This window comes from Centruroides vittatus, unplaced genomic scaffold, assembly GCF_030686945.1.
Source record: "Centruroides vittatus isolate TY-2023 unplaced genomic scaffold, ASM3068694v2 scaffold_1444, whole genome shotgun sequence".
Classification (NCBI taxonomy): domain Eukaryota; kingdom Metazoa; phylum Arthropoda; class Arachnida; order Scorpiones; family Buthidae; genus Centruroides; species Centruroides vittatus.
The window spans coordinates 2,472,093-2,497,185 of NW_027122679.1; the positions used below are offsets into that span (position 1 = coordinate 2,472,093).

Consider the following 25,093-nt stretch of genomic DNA (forward strand, 5'->3'; position numbering starts at 1 on the left):
TCAGTTTAGACATAGTTGTGTCGTTAGAATATACAACTTCGTGCTTTTGCTTTACAATATAATAGTTTATAGTACGCTTTTACGTGTCTGTGATTGAAGTTGATGTGTTTATCGAGAATATACATAAAATAACGTATATTTATATAACTTAAATTATTTAAATTTATTTTATTTGCTTTACATAACGTTTCTGTAATGTATTTTTGTTTCAGATTTTTGCAGAACGAAACTATGGCGTTTATTTCTGCAGATAACTGTTTTCAAATGTATTTAATCAGCAGACGTTATTTTATCGGACAATTGGAAAAAATATGCTTCGATTATCTCAGAGTGTCGATTCGCGATAGAAACGTTTGTCGTATCCACGATTTGTCTTGCAGACACTACGAAAAACGATTGCAGTATCATTGTTGGGATGGATTCAATTGGTCTGATAGAAACTTATTCGACACCTACGACTTCCGATCGTGTGAAGAAACTACACTCTTCAAGTTGTTGACGTGTCCCGTCTACCACAAACTGCAGGAATCCGACTTGTTGCTTGGTCTTCGGGTGTGGGTCGATCGGAAATTCACTGAATTACGAAAAATAAATGACAACGTATTGAGAAGAGATGTTATGAGACCTTTCCTCTCGTTGATTAGATTTTCAATTGTAGAATCGCGGCTAATAAAGAAGGCTTGTAATAAAATTCAAAATGTTTACCTTTCGAGAAGAGAAATTCGATCCATTAAAAAATATCGTACTCAGAAAAATGTGGCAACCCTTCCGGCAACGATATCTGGTAATGTTAAACGGCGAAATATTGAGGATTATTCTTCGTTAATTGCGTTAAAAAGGGTGAAACCTCGAAATTCAAACAGTAATAAGGTGATGAATGAAAACTTTCGGTTCACCGCTGACATTTGGGTACCAGAAAACTGCGTTGCGAAGAAGATTGAACTGCCAATAACCCATCTTAATCCCGAAGAAATAGAGGTTCTTGTCGGTGTGAAGTCGACATATAATCAAGACTTTTTATACGAAAGAAGCATTTGCGACGAAGAGGGAAGTGTGCATTTAGAAAACTTGAAACTTTTGCCGAAGCGCAGCTTTCGTATATTTTCAGTTAAGGTACTGTACCTAAAGAAGAAATTAGGTCGAACTTTATCACGGTTAATAAACGTACACGCCAATGCGCCGATCTACGAGTTTTGCGATGAAGCTACAAGATTCGAAGGTTATGCGGAGTTAGTCGGTCAGTAAAGTAAGGGAGGCCGAATTTATCACTATAGGGCCGAAACGAAGCCGCGCCCTGTAGTCCAATGAACGATGAGGCATGACGATGACACTCGTGGGAATATTGCGGATAACTGCGTTGTCGTATATTATTCGAGCTGCTGCTTAGAGGTAGACTGTTGAGCAAGGCTGTGCCTCCAATGTTACATATACCAGGTATATATTAATGTATAAATATAGTGGGTTGTTTGAATTCTTTTTTTTTTTTTTGTATTACTCGAGATGTTATCAAAATATCGTCAATGTGAAAATGATGGAAAGTGTTTAACTCACGAGCAATTATTTATTGTGATATGGTGAGAATGCCGGGCTGCAATGTTAAATCATATTTTAAATTGAATAATTTAAAATATATGCTCTCTAACTCAAGTTAGTAGTAGCTTGTCCCTGTATATCATAGTTTTCCTATTAGATGACCGTCACCACTCTATTGCTATCTAACTGCATTCAAGCGAAAATTTCGAATTGAAATAACGCACTTCTGGTTTTCTTCGGAAGTTCCTGTAGTTAATCCAGGCCTCCTGCTCCTAAGCTTTCCATGTCTTGTCTTCGCTTTCATCTTTTCAACTCTGTTCTCAAGATTAAGAAAAGACAGTGGAAATTTATAGGTCTACAATTTTTCCAAATTGTAGCCTATTATAAAGGCTAAAGGACCCTATCACGAGATTATTTATAATATTCACCTGTAGGCAAGATAAAAATTTAAGATATAAATACATTCGTGATGACAAAAAGTAAGGTTATGTTGAGAGTATGGTCCCTTTAATAGTATAGTTAACATGTCCATTTATGAAATATATGTTCTATAAAATCAGCATATAATACTTATATAATTTTAAAATATCTTTATTTAAAACATTAAAATTTTGAGTTTTATTTATTCAGTATCTTTCATATCTGTCCCATGATATATTTCAATATTAAAATTGTTATGACCAAATAAAAAATTTCTGATCCGTTGATAATTATTAAAAAGTACAAAAGATAAATAATTGTTAAAATTATACACAAAACAAAAAATATTTGTAGGTAATTTTCTATATTTGGTTCCTGTAAGGAAGATTAAAAACAGTATTTAATAAAATTTTAAATATTTTCCCATTGTAAAAAAATTACTTACTTCATTTATATTACGTGTATGTTTTAAAAGAATGTGTCTGTTCAGAGACTTTTGGTGTTTATAGGTTTTATTACAATACAGTCAAACCTGTTTTTATGCGGGGGATAGGGACCGCATTAAAAAAACGCATTAAAAAAATCTCACGAAACTTCACGAATGGCTGTAAATAATAGTTTTCGCAACACAATTAAAAAAATAATTTTTTTATGCGGTCAACAGGGACCGCATAAAAAAAGTCTCACAGAAAATAACTCAAAACCGTACGAAATAGAATTTATTGACAACAGATGTCAGCACTTGACTGCATCGTCTGGTCTATCGTCTGTTTTACATATTTTTGTCCAGGTGGTGTTTTGTTGACTTAAAAAGTAAATTATTTCATTTTTCGCATATTCATGCAATAATATTACTATAATAAGTGCATTTATGCTATAATAAGTTTATTTAGCTATAATAAGTCAACGTGAGACATGACGAATCGCACGAGACTAGTCGCCAACTATACCGCACAAATTAAAAATTCGCATTAAAAAAATCGCACAAATAAAAATCGCACATAAAAAGAGCGCATAAAAACAGGTTTGACTGTAATTGCATCCATATTTTTTTCGGATGAGTGGGAGATGAGGTGTTCTGTATATCGAGATCGAAATCTAAACACTTTTCCACGTTCGTTGCATACATGCATTATCTGCTTTTTAAAAATTTGTTCAGTAAAAAATAATTAATTAACTTAAGTAAAAATTTTCTATAGAAACAAATTTCTGTGATATGTTAAAATCTTATGATAAAATGTATAATATGTACTCTATTTCTGATCCGAGATTAAAATTGAAAGTTTCTTGAACTTTTAAAACACGTTGCCAAATTACAAATGTGTTTCACAAAATAAATAAACATTTTACTTACCACTGTGATCCTAATTTTGAGGGGGGAAAACAATAGACAAGAGTAATGTTATTAATTTATTGTTTACTCTTAGATAACAATAAAAGCATAAGTCCTTTATAAAATCGAAATGATTACTCATAATAAATTCATTGGTTAATTAACAATGAATGTTATATATAAAATGAAATACTAATGACGATGAATTAAAATTATTACAAGAATTCACCTTTGCGATTATTATTTTCATAGTCGATTATCCCTATTCATAAACAAACGATTCCCACGTGTTTTTATATCTATTTTAGAAAGTAAAAACGCCAGAAACTGCTTGTTATTGCTAACTGTTATTAGGAGATTACAATTACGAAACATATTACAGTAGAGACTCGTTAATCGGAACCCCGGTAATCGGAATCGCCGGTAATCGGAACGATTTTCAGTCAGACTGTGTCGTGCCGAATCGAACGTTTTTGATACTAGATTTACTTCTAAAGTATAATTTTTATGTTTTTATATTCTTCAATATATTTATTTCGTTTGTACAAAATGCAGAAATAATTTTTAACGATACGATAGCCTCGATTATTATTATAAAAATTTTCGTTAGGCTTAAAATCGACGAAAATTCAACACAAAGCGACACGCAACGGAGAAAAATTCAACACGAAGCGACACGCAACGGAGAAAAATTCGACACGAAGCGACACGCAACGGAGAAAAGTTTGAACATCGGACAGGTTAATATATTTATTCGTACATAATCGGTAATCGGAACAAATCACTACTCTGAACAACTCCAGTCCCCAATTGATTCCGATTTTCGGTTCTCTACTGTAGTAGTGGTTTGGGTAGCACTGATCACAAAATTAATTTTTCATACGAATAATTTTAAATGGCGCTATTTCAGATAACAAAATTAATTTTTCAAGAGAAATCTTGGGCTATAGATTCTGTTAAAAAGCATCAATTACCAGCGAAAGATCAATGGCAAGTCGATTTTACTACGAAAAAAATTCATGGGTTAAATTTTATAGACGAAAAACCATCGGATATAACTGGCTGGATCGAACATAGTAATTTACAAAACATATTAAATTATTTCTCGACGTATAAAGAATTATTTTTATTTAAAGGTGGATAGGTAGGGGGGAAAAGTCTTTTTAAAAACTAGAGCTACAGTTATTTAGACATCGAACTGATTGGGTGACAAAGATCAGATAATATTAAAAAGAATTGTTATTACCACAGATATTTTAAAAAGCATTGTTCTTTTTGCAACATTCTATCTTACGAACAATTCTTAACTGAACAAAAAATAGATATTTTCAAAATCAGTATGTTGTATAGATATTTAATAAATAAGTAACAAATATAATTTAAATAATTATTATATTCAACTATTTCCCTATTTTACTTTGTCTTATTGTCAAATATTATTTCAAATTGTCGTGTTTTAATTTATTCGGATATTAGAACAAAAAAAAAAAAAGCAAATATAAATAATTCTCAACCACATCCGATATTAGTACAAATTTTAAAAATTATTATCGCAAATTAATTTTATAATTTAATAATTAAAAAGAATTTATTAAACTTTATCTTATTGTTAAAATATTATTTTAAGTTGTCATGTTTTAATACAACATTAAAACAGGTATTAAACAGGTATAGGTATTAAAACAATAACTTTTTTTAAATGTAAAAGAAAATGATATTATAGAGTATCGAGATGTTTTATGAAAACTAAAGAAGTGAACTGAAAAGTTTTCTAAATATAAAAACTGAGGAAATGAATTGAGAAGTTGTCTAAATATTAAAATTATTTATAATTTTAATTTACTCGAGAAATTTTTGATCTGAAAATAATTTTAACTTTTAACTTTTTAACTTTTATTATTGACGGCCGGATGGCCGAGCGGTCAAGGTGGCAGCCTACCGCTCTGGGGGACCCGGGATCGAATCCGAACTGGTCGAATAATCCCCAGGAATTTTTCGGGGGGTGGTCCGTTCGGATATGTCGGGCCCCGTCCCTCACCACCCGGTCGCCCCATTGTGGGCCTGGCCGAACCCATAATGGGCCTACTAAAAGAGGCCCTCTTAGTGCCCAGAGGGCGGAAAGAGTTAAAAAAAAAAAAACCTTTATTATTTATAACCTGAAAAATTAATTTTTCAGGTTATAAATAATAAAGGTTAAAAAAGTTAAAATTATTTTCAGATCAAAAATTTCTCGAGTAAATTAAAATTATAAATAATTTTAATATTTAGACAACTTCTCAATTCATTTCCTCAGTTTTTATATTTAGAAAACTTTTCAGTTCACTTCTTTAGTTAGAAGGTAATGTAACGATTGGCAACACTGTTTGAAATCAATAAAGATGGCGGCCGGCTCGTTTTCCCGATTGGGAAGGATGTGTAGAAAGTTAGTGGAAACATTCTTTCGTTGGAGACAGTTTAATATGCCAGGTATAGAAATAGACCGAGTCGTTTTATCTTAATGCTCGAGTATTTTCTTTTTCTTTAATTTTATGAAGGAATTTTGTATGTCGACAGCGTTTGCAACGTTTACACTGACCCAAACCGGTGGCAGGGATTGTATACATATAGATAACCATGTGCTTATTTTTACAAATCACAATTTTATTCGGATAATCCTGCAGTTTACGTCGGTCATAGATAATATATAGGTATATATATATCTAGATATCTAGTTAGATATCAGTTGGAGTCATGCAAAGGATGTCTGGGGGTTTTTTTTTTACATAATACTACATAACTTGACTAGATAAATAGATTGGTGGTGGTCTTGGGTTAGTTCAGGCCTAGAAAGGGCACTTAATACCGCTTTAAAATTTTGTATGTCAAGAAAATGACGAGGCAAGCATTTCTGTGTTTCCATCTAGCCCTGCGCGACTATGCCGGCTTTGATTAGCCACTCTGTTGTTCGTAGGGTACTCCACATTATATAGTTTTAGAGGGTGTGGGAGCTTGCCCCGAGCGGGTGCCAGGGTGCGAGCGGTGGCACGTGCGGAGCAAGGAAAATAGGCGGTAGAGTTTTACGTTGGCCGGTACTATCTTTGGAGGCAAATATTTCGCAGAGAGTTGCACTTATGGGTATGGTTCCATTGAGTCTTTTTGCTCGTCAAATTAATTAATCTAATATTTAATTATAGCTTTCATGTGGCCCAAGAATTTGGCATATCGTTTGGCGTGTTTATTATATAATGAGCTATGGTTGTTGATGTTTATATGTAATATGTGTGAACACAAGTTTGGAAAAATGTGTGATCACGAGCGACAGTAAGATGATAGCAGAACCAGTGCTAAACACAGACTAATGGAGCATGCGCACAATCCGGGACTTCCCTTCTCCTCGTCAGGGCTGTTTCACACTATGGTCGACTGGATTTTCTGGTCCGACTCCAAGTCGTGTTGCCATGGCAACAGCAGTTGGCCAACCGACTGGTCGTTCCAGTCAGACAGATTTAAAAAGTTAAATAATTGTTTATTTGACAAATAAACAATTTTTTAGACAGTATGTCTCTCTCCAATTTTCCGCCCAGAATTTAAAAAATTTGTGCATCATGTCAAGCTCAGATCTCGCATTAATTAAAATTGTTATTACGTACGTATTTACGCATCTTTGTGTAATTTGATATATTTGACAATAAAACTAAATTTAAAAAACAATAGCAAGACTATTATTTTACATGTAGGTATTTTGACAAAATTTGGACTTAAATTTTGATTTTGAACACACAGAAACACATTTTTCATTAAAATGCTACTTCAAACTGTCAATTTTTAAAATTTTTCTTCCCCGGGGAGGGAGTTTCCTCCTCGGACCCCACCCCAGCATTGCACGTAATATTCGTTTTTCGCAAAAAATTCATCTGTCCCATGAGCCCCCCTTATTCAGATTCTAGATCCGCCGCTGGTCAAGGGTGTCGCGATTTTTTATTTTTCAATCGGGTGCCACTCAATGAAAAAGGTTGAAAAACACTGCCATAGTCTCTTGAAGGGTCTAAAAGAAAATCCGAATGTGGCGAACACCAATAATTGAGTGCCACCACGAATAGCTAAGTGTAGAAGTTAGTGCCAAGTGGCTGTTAGTAGGAAGACTTATATCTATTTAATACTAATAAAACTAAATGCAGTTGTGAATCTTAATACTACTTAACAGCTAGACAGACAGCATGAAAAGAAAATGAACACAATAACAAACTAGCCAAGATGAACAGACCGACAGACACAAATGAGCAAGACCCCAAAAAAAATTTATTTGTTGTTATGTTGGGTTAAGTGAGATATACTCGGTTAACACCAGTGGCTGTGTACTATGCCGGACCAAAGTCAAGGCATAGTAACCAAAACAGAAATTAAAGAAGTGTATCAGTGTGTGTGTCTGTATTCAGGAATTTTCTCACAATATGACATGTATTCAATATAGTGGCTTTTTGTAGTGTGATGTATGTGTTTCTATTCAATTGTAATGTGCTCAGGCTTTTGTGTAGTGTGTGTGGTATGACACCTGTGGAGGAGAGAACAACAGGTACAATAAGCACCCTATCCATTTTCCACAGGTGCCTTACTTCCTGGGCGAGTTCTGTGTACTTGCTAATTTTTTCAGTGCATGCGTTTTGTATATTGTGAGTGTTTGGAATGGATATGTCTATAATATATGTGATTTTATTGTGTTTGTCAATGAGTGTGATGTCTGGTCTGTTGTGGTAAATTGTTTTTATTATTATTATTAATGTATTTATTTTTTAAATGTTCACTTACTAACTAAACTAACCTACCATAAGCTAGGATGAACCTAACCAGAGGACTAAAGCTAACAAACCCTAATCTAATTTAATCTAACCTGTCATAACCTCATAACCACAAGCTAAGAGTCCCTAATCTAAATTACAACTAGGACTAACCGAATTTAGACTGAACATTAATATCAATACAGAAGACAAGCTCACAAAGTAGCGGTGTGGTGTGATTAGTTAATGCATCGCATACAGAGCTTTGTTTTTGGGTTCAATCTTCGTGTGCAGAGTTTTTTTACATTTATAATTTAATCTTATTTATAAAATTCTTATGTACAATTTTAATGCCATTTTAAATTATTGATGGTAAAATTTATTATTTATTATAAATACCAGGGAATTTAAATTCTTTTTCTACAGTGTAAAGTTTTTGTTTTCGCCTCAATAAAAACTTATATATGTAAATACAATAAGTATTACAATGGCTGTTTCACAATAATATGACAGCATTTTGGGTAGTATTTTATCATAAAAAACAGTTAAAAAACATAATGGCTTGTTGCACATACATTGCTACTTCATTTGCAGTCTTCATATTTTGCTTTAACAACAGGAGGAGAAAAATAAACTTCATTAAAATTTTTGAAGATATTTCTTTCATGTGTTGTTTGAGGTTCAAGCCATGCATATTTTAACATGTCAGAAAAAACTGGTGCACTTCAACTGGTCTTATAAATTAGAGATTGTATTAGGCCAGAGACTATGATTTTCTACAAACAAATTCAGGTCATCTTTGTACAGATCAACTTCACCACACATTACAATTTTACTTTTGTATCAGTCAGCATCTTGAACGGTAAGACTTGTTAAATAACCTGGTAAAAATGCATGTGTTGCCATCTTCTACGTGTGATAAATGTTCAGATGCAATTTAAACTGTATACACCTCCAGGAACAGCATGGCACAAATATGTCGCAGGAGGCAGAGCAATGACAGTTTAAGCTCATGAGCTGACGTTCGTGCAATTTCTCTATACAAAATCTTCTCGTAGCCTGAGAGGTATAGACAGTTTTGTCTCCAGCTACATAGAAAGAAGAAATTTTCACAGCTTAAAGAATTAAATTTTGTAATCCCAAACAGTTATCAGTGGAGTACTTAGAGGTATAATTGTGCTTTTGGTATTTGACAAAAGTATTTGGTGCACGGTGCATGGAAAAGTGCACAAATACTTTTAATTGGAGCCATTACATGCTACAATTGTGTCTACACAAGCAGAGTAGCCAGATAGGGTGAAGGATTTTAAATTGAAACTCTAGGACTACTGTCACTTGTTTAATAGAAAACGTAAAGAAAAGGTCGCCAACTAAGGTCCATCCTATACATTTTTTCTCATAATGCTATAAACATTTCATTTCTCTACTTTTAGGCAGAGAACTTGTGATTTTTCTTAAAATAATTTTATAACCCTGTGTAAGTCAAATAGTGAATCAGTATTTGACTTACACAGGGTTATAAAATTATTTTAAGAAAAATCACAAGTTCTCTGCCTAGAAATCCTTCTCCTCATTTTATTGGCTTGTTTTGATTTCTACCATATATACTGTCACTTTGATTTACAAAAAAATGAAATACCTTCTAAAACCGATAACCGGTGCGAACTATTTTTTGAAATGGCGAACGTTTTCACTGCCCCTCCTGGGCTCTTCCTCAGGCCAATTCTGGATTTGATAATCGAACAGCATAAATAAATGGAACATGTTCCGTAATTTAAACGATCGAGTACGTTGGGCAACCGCGTGCCGTTTCAAATATTTAAATTTCCTTTTATTCCGTTTGGGAAAACGATGTGCGCCTCCTATGATAAATACGCGTGACGTCAACTGATTTACGACCTTTCTTCCAATAAAAACTGCCAAGCAGTGGAGAGATTCCTTTCTTCTTTGAAATTAATACATGTTGTTGTGCGATCGGCTTTATAAATTTCAATCTCCTCCAGAGTTCTCAGATGTTCTTGATGTTGGGTGGTGTGGATCACCTTTGCCTCATTAAAATTCGGTGTTATATCCGGGTTTGCTGCATACGTTGACAATGCCGTTGTGTATTTATGGCGGGTAATGTCGGATTTATGCTCCTTTATTCTAGTGCATAGTGGGCGTTTAGTGGACCCTATGTACAGTAATTGTTTCTGCCATCTGTCGTCCTGTAGAGGGATACTATACACTCCCGGAAGCCTATACGGGTTAAGTGCGTCTTTTCCATTTCTCAATAGGCTGTATATGGAAGGGTTTCTCCGATAAGCGATTTTAATTCCCTTTTCCTTCGCAATTGTGTTGTATATTGTTTTAAGGTGCGGGTTGTATGTCATCGGGGTCCTTTCTGTGTTTTCTTCTCTGGTAACTTTTTTCACTACGCTTCCTTGGTTTGTTATACTGCTTGTATGGAGGTGCCGGTTATATAACTTTTTTACGATGTTACTGTAACCGTGCTCTCTTGCTATTCTATTAATAAACGTTAATTCCTGTTGTAGAGCGTTGTTTGTGGAAGAGTGCGTGTAGGCTCTTTCTATTAAAGCCCTAAAGCCGATCGCACAACAACATGTATTAATTTCAAAGAAGAAAGGAATCTCTCCACTGCTTGGCAGTTTTTATTGGAAGAAAGGTCGTAAATCAGTTGACGTCACACGTATTTATCATAGGAGGCGCACATCGTTTTCCCAAACGGAATAAAAGGAAATTTAAATATTTAGAACGGCACGCGGTTGCCCAACGTACTCGATCGTTTAAATTACGGAACACATTCCATTTATTTATGCTGTTCGATTATCAAATCCAGAATTGGCCTGAGGAAGAGCCCAGGAGGGGCAGTGAAAACGTTCGCCATTTCGAAAAATAGTTCGCACCGGTTATCGGTTTTAGAAGGTATTTCATTTTTTTGTTTATACAACTCGGTGTGGGAGAAGTGTTACTTTGATTTACATTGTGTATCTGTGTAATTTGCTATGGAAGTCAGTAATGCTGCAAATGTCGATAATAAGCAGTGAGTATCAACATTAAACTTGTCAAAAAACGGTTTCAGGACAACCATCTTAGGATAATGGAATGGCCAGCCCAATCACCAGATTTAAACCTTATTGAAATGTTATGAGGTGATGTGAAATCTGCTTTAAAACATAAAAAATACCGGAATAGAAACAAGTTATTTGTGGTAATTCAAGAAGCTTGGAAAAACATCCTAGCCGAGCATTTGCAACTATTGGTGGACTCCATGCCCCGCCATTGCTTATCTGTAATAAAAAAATTTTGTTATTGGTCCTAAACATTTGTCCGGGGACATCATCCATTGATTGAGTAAAAGAAATATTTTGTTTATGAAATAAAGGTTATAATTTTATCAAATGAAAACAAAGTTAATATTTTTCCTGAATTTTAGTTTCATTTGTTTGGTTTTAGATTCCACACAACTCGGTTTTGAAAATAATCGTTCATGATCCGAAACAATTGGCCACCACTGTATATTATATTAACAGAAAACATTTAGATTAATAAGTTTTTTTTTTTTTTTTTGTGATGTTTTCAAACAGAATAAATTGTTTGTTTAGTGGACTTAAAAATTAATATTTATTCTTAATTTTTATTAATTTTAAATTTTTGATTAAACTAATATATTTTCATTACTTTTTTTTTAGGGGAACCTTTGTCATTTGCTTTAGATATTCCAGGAAAAAATTTAACAAATAATTTATCTACCATCAGAAGCGTCGACGCACTGAAACAGATCTTGGACGATGGATTTCTGTGGGCGGTTCCTCGTAACAGAAGAAGCATAGAACGTCGTCTCACGAGGAAAATGGGCCGAACTCAATTATTTTTTAGAGGAAAATTTCCAAAACAGAACTTGATCATTTGTAATACTTGTGGTCATTATCACGAAGCTCATACCATTTGTGGTAAGTATTAAAGAATATTATTCAGTTATAAAACACTTGAAATTTCATTTTAATTATTATTCAACATGAAACACCAGTTATTCTAATTAGTCATTTGTTACATTTTACTACTACTAGTTGCCTTTTGTATTAATTTTATGTAGTTATTCAAGATTTTTTGTAATTTTCATTGTTATTTGAATAACAATAAAAATTTGTTTCTATTAAATAAATCACTAGACGCTGCAAGTATAAATTTCCAATTTTAGCTTACGAGGGGAGTCTGAGAAATGGTTAATAAAACTGTACTAAATACATCACACAGTTATTCCAGTCATTAAAAATAACCCCGTGTAAAGCTTCCACTTCTGCATTTTATTCAAATAAATTGCAACAGTTTCCTTCAGGTTGTGACAATGGATTACTTTCAGATCCAGAGATTTGTAGATATCGAAAGACAAGTAATTTTTGCATGTACAAAAATTTTCAGACATATATTATGTCTGAAAAGTGATAGTTTTTGAGAAAATTAGTATTTCTTATTTTGACAAAAACTTAAAATACCTTGAATGTTTGAAACCGCAAGTGGTAGGATTGCTGCAGGAGGTAGAGTGCTTGTCCACGGATTCTATGCTTACATGTTCAAGCCCACTGGAAATTTCTCCATTTTTTCAATTTGTTTATCGTTTATCTCTCATTATAAACTATGATAATTTTTGAGCTATTATTATTTTTGGCTGAATATCTCACATTCATATAAACGAGGTGTATAATTAGGAAGGTAGTGAATTATTATATATTTATATGAACATTAATAATTATGTAAATATATATAATTCTGATGGGCAGAAATGCACAAGTTTAGATTCTGTGGGGAATAGCTGTCTCCTGTGGCAATTCTACCGCTTTCTGCGTATCAAGTGTTTGAGGTATTTTAAGATTTTGGTTGTAATCAAAAAAAGATAATTAAAGGAAGATAATTCAATATAAGGTTATTAGAAATGTAGTCTCATTTATTTTAGGAAGACAATAGTCTGACAATGAATAAGATTTGCCATCATATCTCTGTGGATGATCACCATTGGCTATTTTTATTAACAAACTTCTGCTTAATGGAAAACTTTAAGTCTATAGTACTGAATCATTCTTAAAGAGGTTTATATTAAAGTCTCCAATAATAGTTGTTAATAAGTCCAATAAGTCTCCATGCAAAGTTAATTATTTGTAATTGATTTTAAGATAGTAGTTTGATGCAAGATGTTTAAGACAATGACAATGTCACATAAAAAAATAAAAAAATATGATTATACATTGCAATAGTCAACAGATCAGTAAATTATTGGTGAATGTAAGTCTGTGAATTAAAAATATTATTTGATCATCTATGTATAGGAGTACTTTTCCAGTTGTTGACGTAATCTTTCTTTTTGATATTACAGTAAAACCTGTCTGGTTAATGTTACCTTAGGTTCCGAGATGGCGGCGGTGGGAATTTTTCCCTATCTTGGCGACTGCGGCGGGGAAAAATTTTTTCCCTAGAGTCGTGACGTCGACGCTGTTGAGAATTTTTCCCCGTTCGGTTTCAACCCTGAGTTCGACGTTGCCGAGTATCTTGTAACCTCGAAACGGCGACAGTCGCGTGTAAATTTGCGACGGTAGAGGGAGCCTTTTCGTGACGTCATGCAAGAGTAATATCGGCGGGAAATTCGTAGTGGTGTTACGAACAAATATGCAAATGCTCGATCTGTGACGTGATGTCTGTTCATTTCAATGCAATTTTATGCAAATCGACTAGTTTCCAGTTGGAATCGTTTACTGCAGTGTTGCGACGAATTGCGTATTGGAATAATTGCTGTTTTTTTTTTTTTCTGGTTACGATATTCCTTTTTTTTTTCCTCCCCACCTCCCCGCGTTGAGTTTATTGCCAATTATTCGATAATGAGTAGTTTTGCTGATTTGAGTTTCAACAACGAATTTCGGTCGATTTGCACCACCCGTGATTTCTACAAGTTAATGGAAGACGACTTTTCGGAGCTAGGTTTGCCTCCCCGTATCGATAACGCATTGAAATTTCCGAAATTTGCTGTAAAATTAGGCATACAGCCGACCGAGTCCGTTTGCATTCCGTGCGATTCTAAATGCAAATTATATTATCGGAGTAATAGAGAAAGCTGTTTCTTGCGATGTAGTAAGTGTGGAACGAAGACTTCTGCCTTTGAAGGAACATTTAAAAGTAAATTTGGCCACATTTCTTGGGGTTGCATTCTGTCGTTTATATGGCCAAGTAGTAATAAATCGAACGGAGGGAAACGCCAATCGACCAATAAAAGAGCAGCCGAATCAAAAAGAACAGGAAAGAAAAGAGCCGCACCAAGCGAAAAGGAAAGTATCGAGGCTGGCAAAACCGAAAAAAGAATGGATCGGAAAGGAAAAAAAAAAGTAGGAAGAAGTGGGCAACCACCATCGAAAAGTGAGCAAAAAAATTATTATTATTATTATTATTTTTTTTTTTTTTGGTTATTTCGGTTAACGTCCGCGGAGTCTGCAGAGAAATTCAAGATGGCGGCTGGAAACGCGGCCATCTTGAATCGAGGGAACAATTTTTTTCCCCGTCGCAGTCTCCAACATAGGGAAAAATTTCCCCGGTCGCCATCTCGGAACCTAAGGTAACATTAACCACCTGTCTAAATGAAAAAATTCTTTGAAATGGAGTGATTATCTGTTAAATTTACCATGAGCTGGAAATCTGTCCAACGTAGAAACTAAGTAGGTTTTTGGGTACAAAGAATGTAACTTAACCTGGATAAAGTGGAAAATTAAGATTATATTTGTAGACAAATAAGTAAAATCACTTCAGGTATAATGGACATTGCAAAATATGACGAATTGTATTTCAAGAACAATTTTGAACTCTGTCAGAGAAACAATGGCATTTATAAAGGAATGTATGGGGATGTAGTCTCTGTTGGAATTAACAGGGATGTGATCAGATACTTTTAAGAAACAAGAATGTCCAAAAATCGAACAAGTTTCTGAAAACTGAGTTCTCGAGAAGCATTTGAAGATTATTTCTTCTTCTTCTTTTTTTTAAATCATAAATCCTGTTCAAAACAGAAAAAATAATTAGATTCCACAAGGTTCCTGTTTACACAGATTTTACTGTACAACTTTTTTATGTTAGGAGGTAAATTAATGCAGTTAGTTCAACTCTGTGATTATCAAAAAATCAATATGGCGATTGTATTTGTAAAATCTGCGAATTTAACGCAGTTGTCGAAAAAAATTTTGTAAACAACTCTGATAGAAAAAAACGCTCCTTGGGAGAATTAGACTGGAGGTCACCATTTGTGATAACAATTAGATAGGAAAGTTGACACATAGGTGTCAAGAATACTCCGTCATTGTCAACATATGGTGATCATGTGACTCCTTTCCCACGACAAGTGAATAAAGGCTTGAGTCCCCGGAAGCTCCGGGCAATCCAAAGGAAGTTATACTTGTGAATGTGACCCATATGTCGCCCGGCACAACGAAAGGGGAAGATTCCGGTAGAAGACAGATTACAGCTTTGAACTTCCATACAGCTTGCCATATCGTCATATCGACTAGGACTTCGATTCCTATGAACCATTCGATGCATACCGTTCGTTTCCTCTTCGAGGTATTTTTGTTAGAGCATTGTGAACTCTCTCTTGCTATGGGAATAGGCTTAGTTAAGAGCTGCCCTTTATATATATATTTTACTATCTTAATTGCATTTAACCGAGTATAGCCTTGTAGACCTTGTTAACCTTAGATTTTAATAAATGCTTTGTTTATTTTATTTAACCTGTCTCCTGTCACTCACAAGCACCTGTTGACTTGCTCACCTCCCCTTGCCACATGATAAAAAGCCATCTGAAACGACAGCATGGGTGGTCTTTGCAGACTGTTGCCGAGTAAGCAATCAGAGAGGTTTAACCCCCTGACCCACGGTTTCTCACACACAAGGTGTTCGAAATTCCCATTACAAACTTCTAGGACTTGTAGAGGGGAGTGAGTACATAATATTTTGATTAGGAACCCATGTCTGGAAACATAAACATCTGAATTGAAGAAATGGTAACTCTTCTACTTCTGCTTGAGGAATTTGAATTAGCCGTGATGCAGTGTAATTATTAGGCAACTATTTGAAAGGAAATATAACAAAACATCCATTTATCACTTAAGCACATTTGTTTTTATTAACACTTAAACTTTACATGTTTACATTATTCCAAAACAAAAAAGAACCCAGCATACTGTACGTACAGAACAGATGCATTACAACAGTGGCTCGATGTGGTGACCACCAACGTTCTTACAGACATTGTACCTACAAAGCATGTTCTGGTACACACACTCCATCCCACCTGGTGTCTCTTCAATTTCTAGTGCAGCGGCCATAACTCGTGCCAGCAGATCTTCCTCTGTCTCTACAGGAGTCCTCTTAAATTAAACTTTGCATATGACCCCACAAGAAGTAGTCCATAGGAGTTAAATCTGGCGATTGCGGCGGCCACACAGTTGGACTACCTCGGCCTATCCATCTTTCACCATATCGTCTGTTGAGATATCTTCGAACCACCTCACTTCTCACAGATGTCGCTGTGAGAAGTGAGGTGGTGCACCATCATGCTGAAACCACATTTCCTGACGGACATTCAGTGGCACAGCTTCCAAGAACAGGTCCAATATGTTTTGTAGGAAGATCAAGTATGCAGGACCAGTTAGCTTGAGTGGAAGGAGGTATGGTCCAATCACATGACCGTCCAGAATACCTGCTCACGCGTTAATACCAAACCAGTGCTGAAATCCATGAACATGCATGGCATGAGGGTTTTTGTCTGTCCAGACATGGCTGTTTCACGAATTCAGAACACAGTCCCTAGTGAACTTACATTCATCTGTGAACAGAACTCGACGTGGAAATGGGTGTGTCAATGCAGCGGTACAGGAACCACGTGCAGTAGGCAACGCGTTGTGGAAAATTGGCTGGACCCGTAGCGTGTACTCTTTGTAAGTGGTACGGATGTAATTGTTGCTCGTGCAGAACGCCCCTGACGATACTATGACTAACACCCATTGCATGCGCAATTGTTTGAGTACTCATTGAGGGATTCTCTTCAATGCGATGCAGTACATCTTCAAATTTGGACGATAGTGCAGTGTTGCCATGGAGCACCACAGTCCTGCCTCCTCACGGTGAAGGTACCTGTTTCTCGGAACCGCTGCGTAACTTGGGCAAAAAGTCTGTGCGGTGGCATGCTACGTTGTGGAAAACGTTCATGATACAGTCGACTAGCAGCTCTTTCGTTACCTCGAGCTTCGCCATACACAAGGAGCATGTCTGTGTATTCCGAAAACGTGTACCGAACCATGTTTACTGTATCGGAGACACACAGGCAGTCTCGCAGCAAGGCAGACGTTAGGTGACATCAGGTGACCGTCTGACTTAGTACACATCATCCTGTCTATCCTATTGCATACCAGGACAAGCAACTCTGAGACTTTTCTCTTTCCATCAGCAGAAATGGAAGAGTTAAACATCTGAATTGAAACCATCATAGAATGGAAACGGTACGTTTCCAGACATGGGTTCCTAATTAAAATATTATGTATTCACTCCCCTGTACAAGTCCTAGAAGTTTGTAACGGGAATTTTCGAACACCCTGTATTCATTCATCATATGAGTAATTTCTGTGTATACTACTAAAGCCTCTTGGGTTACAGTAAAACAAATAACTTTAGTAACTTGAAGCTCTATTTCATTTCTTATTAATTAAGATTGTTTCCATTATTGAATAACAGCAATATAATCAATTGATGTTACTCAGACTGCAGATGACTGATCAAAATTTTCTGTTTCTTTTTTAAGTAATCAAGACTTATAGAAAATTGTTTGGTTACATAGACTATTTTTAAATGACCATTTGGTCATGTTATGTTTTTTAATGATGTTACAAGAGTCAGTTGATAGACAAAGAGTTTTTGTTTTAATAACTTCTGTTAGAGAAGATGAGAGTCAAATTTAAACATGGCAGATAAAAGTAAAATTAATTAACAAATGAAATGTTTTTTAACTAGTATTACGTTTAGACTTTGATTTCAGTTAAAGTTAGGATGCGTATAAGTAAAAATTTTGGAAGCGACCACCACTGTCCTTATTGTGCACTGGTGGATACCCTTTACTTCAAGATACAAGTTTAACAATACAATTAAGTAAGAAATACAAGTTTAAATTGTTTTGCTGTAACTCTCTTACTTGGGACTGAAGAATATTAACTTGTAATTTTAAATTCTTTGAAAGATGATGATCAAAATTTATTCAATACATATCGAAATAAATTATCATTAGCTTTTTCCACTAATACAGTGTGCTGAAAAGCTACTATGTAGTTAAATTACTGCATACTAAATTACTATGCAGTAAGGATGTTAAATTTCAAATGCTCATAATTTCTGATAAATGCATTTTTCGAAAAAAGTTTTAGGGCTCCTTGACACAATGCAAATTTTGCCTGAACTGTTTTTTCATAGTATGCAAATTTCTCTAGTAATTCCATATATTGATTAAAATGGGACAGCCTGTATAGATATATATAAATAAGTTATATATTTATTTAGATTTTCTATAATGTATATATGGTAAAAAGTATAGTAGTAGTTTCAGAGCTTAATAAATAGATAAATTTAATTTAATATTGCAGTGCTAGTTTAATAGCACTGGCCTCCCTACTAAAAGTTTCATTTGGAGTTTCATTAAAGATTTGGAGAGAGAAAAATATTTCTGAAGGGCTACACTCTTGGAAAAATTTCTCTCTCTCCAATTGCATTACGTATAAATTTTACTTTTTTTACGATATACTGCAGGGGTGGCCGACACGTAGACTGCGGTCGACCGCAAAGGTTTTGAAAGTAGCCCGCGAAGCTAAAGTTGAACGATTTGCTTTCACTTATAATGTTTAAAAATCTTAATTTGATCGTTTATTCTTACAATAATAGACCGTCCGTGCAACGTACCCATACGGTTTGTATTTATCCCGACGAACAATGCAAACGAATGTTAACTTTTAAATTAATTGTAGTCGCAACGCATGCGCATATAAATGGCAATTGCCAAATTTTGAAAAACTTGCTGCACTTATGCAATGTCAGATTTCGTCCAATTAAACATTTTTATTCATTTGCTTATTCACAGTGTATTTTTTTTAAGTTAATAAGTATTTCATCTCAAAAAATAAAAAAATTATAATTAACATTTTTTTCTTTATTTGCTAAAATTTTTTGTGTATTTATTTCTTTACATTGTAATTTTTTTAATTTAATAAATATTATTGTGCTTCATAAAATAAAAAATATAATTATTTTTCTTTATTTGCCATAATATTTTTTTAGTTGAAATTCTTGTTAATTATTTATTAAAATATCCATGAAAAATTTGAAAAATCCTAAAATTGTTTGCCCATATTCATAGTCGCCCGCAGACTATATTTTACCGAAAAAGTAGCCCCTAAGGGATAAAAGTTTGGCCACACCCGATATACCGTATATCTCGGCAGATAAGACGCGGTATAAATTTTCGTCAAAGTTTTATAGTTTTAGCATATCTGTCCTATAAGACGACCCCGGATTTTGGGGGCCTTTTTTTATGATTCGACTATCATCTTATCTGTCAAGATATACGGTACTTTTTATTTATTATAATAGAAAAATATGCACTAATTAAAGTTATATTTAGGTAATTGTTGGAAAAGAGTTAAAGAGGAAACCGAAGCAATGCAAGAAGTAATTCAGACAGAGTTGAAATTGGAACCCGTGGAGAAAGAAGTGGCGGTCTTCTACGCAGATGACGATCCACGAGTGAAAAATAACTCTGAAAATAAAAAAGTGGTTGAAATTCCGAGAGAGCGGCCGGATTGGTTCAGTAAGAATCTTCTGAGCAAAACAAACAGTTGATAATTCTTGTGAAAAATACAATAACGCTGTTCTAAACTTAAAATTGTAAGCCACGAAGATTTAAAATTGTCTACAAAGTTATAATTGTTTAATTATTCGACGAGATTAAAGTAGTTTAATAAATAATTAATTAATTTTAATAAGAAACGAATATTAATTTACATGTATAAGAGTGATTAGAGTAAAAATGGATTATGAGCTGATTAGCAGTTCATAATCCATTTTTTCACAACATTGAATGAAACACATCAAAAGTTAACATAAATCTTTACCCATGGACGGTAAGTTTTATGTATGATATGAGTTTCTCCTATGCCAGAAATGTCCCCAGAGGCCCCAAAATCTGGGGGGTATGGTCTGGAGACCTAGTGGGCCAGTTTTCACCACAGATTAAGCAACCATGAGCAAGCGGTGACACCATCTACTGCAAAGTGGAGACACAAGATGTACGATTTACGGGTCTTGTATGCAAATGTCATTACAAACTTCTCACTGCACGGTAACCTTATGGACATCCTGTACCATTAAGCCATTGACAGTATTGAATAAAAATATTTATATTTTGTTTAGATTTAGATATAACATTTTTTGGGGGGATAATTTTGAAATAATTTCAATTTATTTTTATAGAAATTAGAGCAAAATATTTTATTTATGAATAATAAATAGGAATTTTGTAAGTATAAGTAAGATGGGAAAACTGAATTTTTTAATTTACATTGCTTATTACACTTATATTTTTCTATTTTCTTTTTTCGTACGTTCCTACAACATTATCTTGTTTTATATGTAATCATTCTTTTTATTCTTCTAATTTTTGTATATTTAAATTTAATTGGTGCTTTTACTGTAATTAATTTCTTCTTTTTCTCTGCACTGTACAGTAATACCTCGACTTACGCTACCCCAACTTACGCAAACCTGGAGTTACGCGATTTTCAAATCTTGACGATTCGTCTTTTGTTTGAGCGCCATGCAACTCTTGATTATGCACTCCCCCCACACTATTGTTCAGCTTACACGTTCGGACGTGTCGCGCGGAATCGACGCATAGCTACAATTTATTTCTGCGTTTGTTATATCTATGGAGACTTGAGAGACTACTATGTCACCCAAATGAAGTAGAACTGATTCTTCTGCATCAAACAAGAAAAGAAAAACTTCAGGAGCTGACAATTGATGAGCTCATAGAAATGAGTGAGCAAGAGCAAGATATTGAAGAACTTGATTCTTTACACCCAGTTCAATCAGAAGATCGAATGACGGTTGGAAACTTGACAGAAGGCCTCAGTTTAATTGAAAAGGGGTTACAAATTTTAGAAAATATAGACTCCAACAAAGAGCACATTTCTTCTACAAAACAAGAAATAAAAACATTATTAGCATGCTACGAGGAAATTATGCGGGAGAAAAAAAAATCTTTGATCCGTCAGACGAATTTGTTAATTTTTTGAAGCCATCTACATCAATATAACTTTGGTTTATGATTTTAATAATATAATTTGTTATACATATGTATTATCTAAGATTTTATTAAACATTTTTTTCTAAATTATTGATTTCTTTAGTTCCGGCTCCAATTAAAAGTAATTTGTATGTATTTATATGCAAAATTATACTGACTTATGCGAATTCGACTTACGCGGTTATCGCTCGGACCCACCTATCGCGTAAGTTCGGGGTATTACTGTATTATTTTTGTTATAGACTTTGGTAGTGATAATATTGCTAGTGTTTTCTTCTCCGTTAAATGTATTTTAAAGTAATTCATAAAAACTCTTGAATCTCGCCTTGCAATTTATCTTTTAGAACGTTTTTCCAATGTTGGTCTTCTGGAGTTTCTTTTTTTATCCAGTGTATTTTCATAGTCTCTTATGATGTTTATACTACGGTTAATATTTTCCATTGTGAGTTCTGTCAATTTTGAACCAATTACAGATCCCATACTTATGCCTATTTCTTGTGTGTAAAAATTATTCATAAAAGAAATTACTACTTGTGTAAGTAAATTCAGTAAGTTCTATTATGTTATTAGTTCTATTTGTTCACTGAATTTTTACTTATGGAGAGATGTGGACAGAATTGTGTATCACAAAGTACCAATGCTAATTATTATAAAGGTAATTATTTTTCAATTATCTTGTCAATTGTCTATCATGACATGATAATTGATGTTAATGGTCAAAACACCAACATCCATTTCAAATAATAATTTGTAATTTTCGTTATTGACTTGAAAAATATTTCAATGCAATAATTGTTACAGCAGTTTTTAGTCCATTGTATCACTAGAAGAAAGTGACCACAGGTCCGAGAGTTGCGTGTTTTGTCAGGGTAAATATTTGGATTGAGAGAATATGAATTTCTTTGTCTTATATTATTGAATAATTTACGCTACTGTGATTCTGTGTCTGTTTAAGGTCTGCCACATAATTATAAGACCACCTCTTATTTTTTAATTTCATAAAAATGAATGAAATATTTATTTCATTACTGTTATAATAATGTTTATTATTTCAAATTACACAATATTTATCACTGAAATAACACGCAATTTTATTAATTACTTTTCTTACAAATATTTGAAAATGTCATGTTTCAAAAATATAAGACCACAGTATAAGTGAGAGCTGTACATTATAAAAAAGTAATCAATTAATAACCAATTGGATCGCCCTTCTTAAAATAACATTATAAACTCTATTTTGCATAGAATTAACTAATTTCTGAAGTGATGATTCTTTTATTTCATTCCAGCCTCTCATAATTGCTACTTCTAGTTTGTTTACATGAAAATATTGATAATGATTTGCATACACTTTTCTTACTAATATGCTCCATAGGTTTTCTATAGGATTCAAGTCTGGCCTTCTTGATGGCCACGGCAAAACTTTAATATTTCCCTTTTCAAACCATTTTTTTGTTGCACTCGAATTGTGACAAGGAGCATTATCCTGTTGAAATATTCAATTATTACCACCAAGATAGGGTTCAAACGATAGTAAATGATTACTTTACTCGGAAAAATATCAAAATATGTTAAGTCTATCAGAAATTCTAACAAGATCAACTTTCCCTGAAAAAAAAAAATGCACCCCAAAACATTACAGAACCACCTCCCATTTGCCTGCTAAAACACTCCTTTGGCTCTTTGCTTAGATCAAGGGTGGCGAACCTGTGGCACGTAAGAGAAATCATCTGGCACGTAATGTATCATATGATTTCTGTCCTTTTCAATCATCCTTTCTGTTTATCACCCGATCATCCTTTTTTCAATCAAATTTTTTACATTTATTCAAATTAAAGCGTGTTCGTTTAATTTCTTTAAATATCATTATTCGAAGTCTAAGACTTTGGCACGCATTAACATCTTTAAAGCTAAGTATGCTTACAATATGGCACGCAGACTCAAAAAGGTTGACTATCCCTGGCTTAGATCATGCAAGTAACAATTCTGCCCATCCAAATTGAACTTCTTTTCATCAGAAAATATGATAGTTCTCCATTCTTCTTTCCAAAACATGAAATTTTTGGTCCATTCAAGTCGAGCTATTTTGTGAGAGTGTTAGTTTTGGAACAGCTTTCATTGTTGAATATTTAACAATAGGATTCTTTTGCAGACACCTCCAAATTGTTGTATGTGATACTATATTATACATTTCACAAGATATTTCCTTGGTAGCCATATTATTCTTGGTGGCTCGCCAAAACACTCTTCTGCAATCTCAATTACTCAGTGATTTCTTAAGTGCTGACCGCTTTTTCTTTCATAAATTTTCTTTTTTTGATAATATGTTATGAATTGCTGTTTTAGATCTATTTAGCATGTGCTATTTCTCTTTCTGACTTCCCTGAACCACAATAGTACAAAATTTGACAAATTTCATCCCCTGAAAACTGCTTTCCATGTGGAATTGTAGAAAACAGAATACAATAGATTTAAGATGTGGTAAAAACTGTTAAAACTGTGAAAATGAGGTTATAACAACGAATAGATGACGTAATGGCAACAGTTTTTAATTTAAAAGCTTTTACAAATAATTTTTATAATATTTTGTATGTGGTCTTATATTTTTGAAACAGCATGTTTTTAGATATTTTGTAAAAAAAGTAATTAATAAAATTGTGTGTGTTATTACAGTGATAAATACAGTGGGTGATCGGTTAACGAACACAGTCTTGGAACGGATTGTGTTCGCTATCCGAATTGTTCCATAACCGATTATTGATTTACCGTAGGTTTATATGGGAATTTGATTAATTTGTTTCAGAGACCCCAAAAAATAAAAAATATATACTTTCTTACTACGTTTATTTATGTGTAATAATAAAAATACATATATACACAGTCTTGCATTTTTATTAGTCATATTTTTTCCATTTGTGGGAGTCAAAGAATCTGCCAGTGTCGATTGTTTTTCTCTCTTCTTCAGGATTTTTCGGAAGTAATTAATAGCATTGTAATTGTAGAGATCCTCAAGCCTATTAACCTCAACCTGGTTTGGATGCCATTCGAAGAACGTTCTGACATCCTCCCACTTCTTCAAGAGATGTTTAATAACAGATGTCGGCATTAATCCTCTTTTTCAGAAGAAAACATATCTCGCCGAGTTTCTTGGTGTTCTTCATTCAAGAGTTCTTGGCGTTCTGTTGTCAGATCAGTTTCAGGTTCCATTATGAGCTCTTCAATGTTGTTTATTTCTCAGATGTGAGTTATGTTACTCCTTTAGCTGCTTGAGTCTTCTTCATTATACGGTATCTTTCTTAGATAAGATTGAATTATGGCCTACTGCAGACCTGTTTAAGCCATACTGCCCAGCAACATCAGACATCTTCTGCCCACTCTCTACCTTTGCTATTATAGTCTGACCTTTCGAAAATAAAGACTGACACAAAACTTTGTGAGACTGTCAGGCGGACACTTGTTAATACTATAAAAGAATTGTTTCTGTCAGAAAAATAAAAGGCTGGAATTACAAGGGAGAGTTTCAAAGTTTGGAGGAATACTATCTGATCAGTATAACTTATACTGGGTTGAACATTGATGTCAATGTCTCCCGTGCTCCGAAAAGTTTTGAATTGTTGCCTGAAGACAGACAAGGGAAGACCAGTCGGTATTCATTATTTTACGTCGCTTCTTCTT

General features: G+C 34.0%; 1 protein-coding gene across 1 annotated transcript; it reads left to right on the plus strand.

Moving 5' to 3' along the window:
• The first annotated feature begins 5,639 nt into the window (after positions 1 to 5,639).
• Positions 5,640 to 20,097, plus strand: mRpL32 (mitochondrial ribosomal protein L32). Its single transcript, XM_067284654.1, has 3 exons — positions 5,640 to 5,752; positions 11,733 to 11,993; positions 19,733 to 20,097. Exons 1-3 carry the CDS (start codon positions 5,665 to 5,667, stop codon positions 19,948 to 19,950), a joined length of 567 nt encoding a protein of 188 aa, XP_067140755.1. The 5' UTR covers positions 5,640 to 5,664; the 3' UTR covers positions 19,951 to 20,097.
• Positions 20,098 to 25,093: the final 4,996 nt, after the last annotated feature.